This window comes from Conger conger, chromosome 8 (genome assembly GCF_963514075.1).
Source record: "Conger conger chromosome 8, fConCon1.1, whole genome shotgun sequence".
NCBI classification, from domain to species: Eukaryota; Metazoa; Chordata; class Actinopteri; order Anguilliformes; family Congridae; genus Conger; species Conger conger.
Window position 1 is genome coordinate 64,261,458 of NC_083767.1, and position 7,525 is coordinate 64,268,982.

General features: G+C 42.0%; 1 protein-coding gene across 1 annotated transcript in view; it reads left to right on the plus strand.

Moving 5' to 3' along the window:
* Window positions 1-6,676, plus strand: part of LOC133135348 (adenylate cyclase type 2-like) — a 32,529-nt gene extending 25,853 nt beyond the window's left edge. Inside the window, exons 22-26 of the mRNA XM_061252276.1 lie at window positions 109-258; window positions 621-734; window positions 1,363-1,477; window positions 1,709-1,833; window positions 5,682-6,676. Coding sequence (XP_061108260.1) covers window positions 109-258; window positions 621-734; window positions 1,363-1,477; window positions 1,709-1,833; window positions 5,682-5,816 — 639 coding nt within the window. The 3' untranslated portion in view covers window positions 5,817-6,676. The remainder of the gene's footprint in view (window positions 1-108; window positions 259-620; window positions 735-1,362; window positions 1,478-1,708; window positions 1,834-5,681) is intronic.
* Window positions 6,677-7,525: the final 849 nt, after the last annotated feature.

The window sequence follows — 7,525 nt, forward strand, 5'->3', positions numbered from 1 at the left end:
TGTGATGTTGTGTGTGTGTGTGTGTGTGTGTGTGTGATGATGTGATGTGTGGGTGTGGGTATAAGTGTGATGTTGTGTGTGTGTGTGTGTGTGTGTGTGATGTTTTAGGATTTGTACAGCCAGTCCTGCGAGTCGGTGTGTGTGATGTTCGCCTCAGTGCCGCAGTTCTACAAAGAGTTCTACAGCGAGAGCACCGTCAACCACAATGGCCTGGAGTGTCTCCGAGCGCTGAACGAGATGATCGCTGACTTTGATGAGGTAGTGTCTCCGAGCACTGAACGAGATGATCGCTGACTTTGATGAGGTAGTGTCTCTGTGTTCTTAACGAGATGATCGCTGACTTTGATGAGGTAGTGTCTCTGTGTTCTTAACGAGAAGATCGCTGACTTTGGGATCTGTGTGGTTCGGGTATAAATAAGTTTTGGTATAAACAGGATCTGTGTGGTTAGGGTATAAACAGGTGTGGGTATAAACAGGATCTGTGTGGTTAGGGTATAAACGGGTGTGGGTATAAACAGGATCTGTGTGGTTAGGGTATAAACAGGTGTGGGTATAAACAGGATCTGTGTGGTTAGGGTATAAACGGGTGTGGGTATAACCAGCGTCTCCTCCGTGATCAGCTCCTGTCCACACCCGAGTTCAGCAGTGTGGAGAAGATCAAGACGATTGGCAGCACATACATGGCGGCCACAGGACTGACCAGGCCTCACACGGAGGAGCTGAACGTAGACCAGGTAGGCAGACCAAACAAGTGAAAGTACAAATACAAGATCCAAAAAGCAGAGAATCCAAAAACTGAAGAACAGACAAACAGAAGGCGAGACAGGTTGAAGAATATAGGCTAAAACAAGGGGAGGGAACGGGTAGCAGGGCAGGTAACAGGTAAGACAAACTAACAGCGCGAACAGAATAGGACAGGCTTAAATAACAAATGGCTAAACGATAAGCAGGTGCGCAGACAGATAATCACGAAACACGACTCAGGTGAAACAAATAAGATAACAGAACTACGGAAAGCAACATCAGACAAAAAATACAAAAAATGAAGGAAATAGACCAATAGTGAAACCAGAGAAATACAAAGCATAACGAAACAGACTACGGACAGCACAGTGGGACACAAGACACGAAAACCAGACAAGAAACAGAAACACCAAAGCAGAGAACACACAGAGAAAAGCACAGAGAAAAGCAAAGAGAGACAGACAAAAGGGAAAAAGCAATGGGCAGGGACGTGACATCAGTGTGAAGCATACTCTGAGAACTGTGTGTATTTGTGCACAGCCTACAATGAACCAATTAAATGATCTATGCCTATATTACATCTGTATTCAATGTACTGTGTGTGTGTGTGTCATACAGGATTGTAAAGTGTTGTATAACCATGTGCGTACGATGGTGGACTATGCATTGGCTCTGATGGGCAAATTAGAATACTTCAACACACACTCCTTCAACAACTTCAAACTGAGGATTGGTATGTTCACACCCTTTTCTCCCACTCTGTGTACAGTTCTCTTTAACTTGAAAATGTGAGAATGGATTCTATCACAGATTTGTAGAACAAATATATCCTCTTGCAACACTCAAAACGTCCTTAACTGCCATGAGAAAAAGTGTCAGGTTCCTCCTGTTTCAGAGAGGATGATATTAAAGCCGTCTACCTGCTCCACCTCCACCATGAATCTCCACTCTGCTCCCCCCTCAGGACTGAACCATGGGCCGGTGATTGCGGGTGTGATCGGGGCCCATAAACCCCAGTATGACATCTGGGGGAACACCGTCAACGTGGCCAGCAGGATGGACAGCACGGGCGTCCTGGGAAAGATCCAGGTCAGAGAGCAAGATGTACACCCTCCTGCTCCACTTCCTGTCTGTAAATATCAGCAAATACACTCTAAGAAGAGTTGTGTAATTTTTGACACGTTGTGTAGAATTTTAACACATTTAATATATTTAGGCAGGGACACCACATGTTGTGTTGATGATGACACAGCAAATGTGTAAGCCATTCGTTTTTTTAATTTTTAATTTTAATTGGAAAGTATACACTCACATTATTAGGTACACCTGTACACCAGCTTACTAATGCAAATATTTAATCAGCCAATCATGTGGCAGCAATTAAATGCATACAAGCATGCAGACGTGGTCAAGAGCTTCAGCTGTCTTTCAGATCAAATGTCAGAATGGGGAAGAAATGTGATCTAAGTGTCTTTGACCTTGGAATGATTGTTGGTGTCAGACAGGGTGGTTTGAGTATCTCAAACTGCTGATCTCCTGAGATTTTAACGCACAACAGTCTCTAGAATTTGCAGAGAATGGTGTGAAAAACAAAAAACATCCAGTGAGCAGCAGTTCTGTGGGCAGAAACGCCTTGTTAATGAGAGAGGTCAGAGGAGAAGGGCCAGACTGGTCAAAGCTGACAGGAAGGTGACAGTAACACAAATAACCACACATTAAAACAGTGGTATGCAGAAGAGCATCTCTGAACACACAACACATCATAACTCTAAGTGAAAAGGCTACAGCAGCAGAAGACTTAATAAATACCTAAAAACCTAATATATTTCATCCACTCAAAGTACCCATTAAATGAATTAAATGATCGCATATAATATAATATGAATATATATATATACACACACACACACAAAGTGGATAGAAAATGAATACACCCCCTTCAATATTTACCTAAATATGTCTTGTTGTGTCACGGAATGTAAATTTAATGGATTAAAATGGGACTTTTTCCCTGACCCAAAGAACACAACATACCATATTAATATGAAAGAGTGCATTTAATGGACAAAACTGAAATTCTCATTTTTTAAGTATACACCCCCTGAGTCAATACTTGGTGGAAGCATCTTTGGCAGCAATTACAGCTACCAGTCTTTTTGGGTAGCTCTGCACAAGGTTGGCACACCTGGACTTGGAGATCTTCCCCCACTCCTCTTTGCAGGTTCCCCAAGGTGTTCTTTTTTTCAAGCGGGCCTCCTGGTGGACCTTTTTGAGAAATGGCTTTTTTCTTGCCACCCTTCCATACAGGCCAGATGTGTGCAATATCTTTGATATAGTTGTATGATGCACAAGATTCCCTCTGTTGGCCATAAAATCCTGGAGCTCTTTCAATGTTGCCATTGGATTCTTGGTAGCCTCTCTGACCAGTTGTCTTCTCTCCCGGTCATCCAGTTTAGACGGACGCCCTGATTTTGGCAGACTTTGAGCGGTGCCATGCACTTTCCATTTCTTAATTATGGTCTTAACAGTGCTCCAAGGGATCTTCAAAGCCTTAGAAATCTTCTTATATCCCTCACCTGATGTGTACCTTTCCACAACTTTGCCACGGACTTCTTTTGCGAGCTCTTTGGAGCCCATGCTTCTGCCTTTCAGTGAGACTGCTCTTGCATACTAAGGGACCATGGTAAACAGCTGTTTTTATTCATGTCATCACGTTAATTGCTGTGATTTCACACAGGTGTGGGGCAATTAGCTATTGTTTGGTCTTGAAGGCAATTTGCCATTTCCTGAGATAGTTTATGGGATGATTCCGTAAAGGGGGTGGATACTTATCAAACCAATTTATTGCAATTGTTCATTTTTAATGAATGTTAAAACAATTTTTTAATTGGTTTATCACCTTGAAAAGGTTAAGTACTGTGTGTAGATTTGTAGAAAAAACACAGATTAATTGCACTTTAATTACAGGCTATATGTCAAGTAAATCTGAAAAAATGTTCAGGGGGTGTATTCATTTTCTATCCACTGTATATAATATATATATATATACACTACTGGTCAAAAGTTTTAGAACACCCCAATTTTTCCAGTTTTTTATTGAAATTCAAGCCGTTCAAGTTCAATGAATAGCTTGAAATGGTACGAAGGTAAGTAGTGAACTGCTAGAGGTTAAAAAAAAAAGGTACGGTTACCCAAAACTGAAAAATAATACATTTACATTTCAGAATTATACAAAAAGGCCTTTTTCAGGGAACGAGAAATGGGTTAACAACTTAAAGCTGTTCTGCAGCAATGGCAGTTGATGAAGCCTTGAAAGTTGGTGCTACCAATTCCTACAGGTGTTCCAACTTTTCTTGATTACTTACAACCCCCTCTGTCTGCATAAAAGTAGTGTTGGAATAGACTATGGTACCATACCCTTGTGAGCATCATTTGAACAGTATTGTACTGCGGAAAGTAGTGTGTTACTATAAAAATGGCGAGAAAAAGGCAATTAACAATGGAAGAGAGACAGACCATCATGACACTTAAAAATGTAGGGCTTTCCTACAGAGAAATTGCGAAGAAAGTCAAGGTGTCAGTGAGTACAGTTTCCTTCACCATCAAAAGGCACTCAGAAACTGGGAGAAACTCTGACAGGAAGAGGTCTGGCAGACCCAAAGCCAAAACAGAATCAGAAGACAAGTTTCTGAGAGTCAACAGCTTGCGTGATAGGTGGCTCACAGGACAACAGCTTCAAGCACAGCTTAATAGTGGTCGTAGTAAGCAAGTCTCAGTTTCAACTGTGAAGAGAAGACTTCGACTTGCAGGTTTGAACGGTCGAGTTGCAGCAAGAAAGCCATTGCTAAGATGTCAGAATAAGAAGAAGAGGCTTGCCTGGGCCATGAAACACCGCCAATGGACGACTGAAGACTGGAAGAAGGTGTTATGGACTGATGAATCAAAGTTTGAAATCTTCGGTTCATCACACAGGATTTTTGTACGCCGTCGAGTAGGTGAAAGGATGGTTCCTCAGTGTGTGACATCAACTGTTAAACATGGAGGAGGAACCGTGATGGTCTGGGGCTGTTTTTATGGATCCAGGGTCGGTGACTTGTATAGAGTGAGAGGCACCCTGAACCAAAACGGCTACCACAGCATTCTGCAGCACCATGCAGTACCCTCTGGTATGCGCCTAGTTGGTCAGGGGTTCATCCTACAGCAAGATAATGACCCAAAACATACGTCCAAGCTATGCCAGAACTACCTCAGGAAAAAAGAACAAGATGGTAATCTTGAAAACATGGAGTGGCCAGCACAGTCTCCAGACTTAAACCCCATCGAGCTGGTTTGGGATGAACTGGACAGAAGAGTGAAAGCAAAGCAACCTACAAGTGCCACACATTTATGGGAACTTCTGCAACAGAGTTGGGAAGAACTTTCTGCAGAATATTTGATTTCCATTGTAGAAAGAATGCCACAAGTGTGTTCATCTGTTATATCTGCCAAAGGTGGCTACTTTGATATGTCAATAAATTTTGGTTTATAAATTGATTCCATGATTTATTTTTTAACCTCAATTGTTTATTTGTTCTATGCTTTCATTTCAGAGTACAATGAGATATTAAACTGCATAATTTTCAATAAAAAACTGGAAACATTGGGGTGTTCTAAAACTTTTGACCGGTAGTGTGTGTATATATATATATATATATATATATAAAAAGGATTTTGAGTGGCCGACCCGTAAACTGATTCTCGTTCTCGTGTATTCTTGACCATTGTGAGGAAAAAGTGTTCAGAATTAACACAATGTGTGTCAAAGCATAAGTGAAGGAGAAATGTCTCTCTTTTTAAATAAACAGATCCCTGACAAAACTGTTGTGTTTTGTGCTTATGTGGTATGTGCTTTATGAAATTAAGTTGTGTATTCTTTATGTAATTGTGATATTTGGCAGGTGACAGAGGAGATGGCTCAGATGGTACAGTTGCTAGGATACAGCGTGACTCTGCGTGGTGTTGTCAACGTCAAGGGCAAGGGAGAGATAACCACCTTCTTCATCAACACTGACCACCTTCTTCATCAACACTGACCACCTTCTTCATCAACACTGACCACCTTCTTCATCAACAATGACCACCTTCTTCATCAACACTGACCACCTTCTTCATCAACACTGACCACCTTCTTCATCAACACTGACCACCTTCTTCATCAACACTGACCACCTTCTTCATCAACACTGACCACCTCCTCCACCAACACTGACCACCTCCTTCATCAACACTGACCACCTTCTTCATCAACAATGACCACCTTCTTCATCAACACTGACCACCTTCTTCATCAACACTGACCACCTCCTTCATCAACACTGACCACCTCCTTCATCAACACTGACCATCTCCACCAACACTGACCACCTCCTCCACCAATACTGACCACTGACCACCTCCTCCACCAACACTGACCATTGACCACCTCCTTCACCAACACTGACCACTGCAGGCTCCACCCATTTCTCCCATCCAATCGGCAGCCTAGACGTCCATGATGATGCAGAGAGAGGGGTGTGGTCTGGGAGAGATTCCATCCCACTTTGTTCTTAGTCTAAATTAGTTATTGTTTTTAATGTTGCTTTGTTTTCTTAAGAAGTATAATTTGTTTATTTTTGTATTTGTTGTGAATAAGATTTGGCAACAATGTGTATTTAGAATGACAGGAAAGAGTTCTTCTTTCAGCTTGATGAAGTACTTTATAAGGCTGTTGCCCTTAGCATCGCTCTTTGTGAGGTTAAACATACTCTGAGTGAAGTTACTGAGGTATGAAGGATCATTTAAAGCACTGCTACTGTATTTGAATGGAAAATATGAAAGTGTTTATTGAATCTTTATTTTTATTGCAAAACATGAAAATATTTAATTTAATCTTAAAGACTGTGTTTGTATGTTGTGATGTTAATGATGTCATGTTCTGTTCCGATGCGCACATCGTATGAAACGTAGGAAAGCTGGAACAGAGAGAACAGCGCTTTCACAGCGGTATGGGTAACAATGTGATCCGAAAATAATGTTTTTTCCGTTTGGCAAGGTAAGCGGAAAGAATAGCTTTATTTTGATCGTGGCGACTGGTGCAGTGTGGCAACATGCTACCATTCTTAGCCTGTTGATCAGACCAAGTCAGCCAGCCAGCTTTAGTGCTGGTATCTTTACGCTTAACATGAAACTTGTGGCGATTGTTACAGTACAGCAACGCTGCTGGTTGTGTTGATCAGAACAAGCTCGCCAGATTTAGTGCCGGTTTTCCCTTAAATGAAGTGTGTCTAGTAGATACTGTCAATGAATGGGGAACTCAAAAATCCATCAATGAGCCTATCCCAGCATACATTGGGCAAAAGGCAGGGATACACCACCTCCTCCAACAACACTGACCACCTCCAGTCCATCGCAGGGCACACACACACACCATTCACTCACACACTCACACACACACCATTCACACACTCACACACACACACCATTTACTCACACACTCACACACTCATACCTACACACACTCATACACACACCATTCACTCACACACTCACTCACACACTCACACACTCACCATTCACTCACACACTCACACACACACACCATTTACTCACACACTCACACACTCATACCTACACACACTCATACACACACCATTCACTCACACACTCATACCTACACACACTCACACACGCACCATTCACTCACACACTCACACACTCATACCTACACACACTCACACACACACACCATTCACTCACACACTCA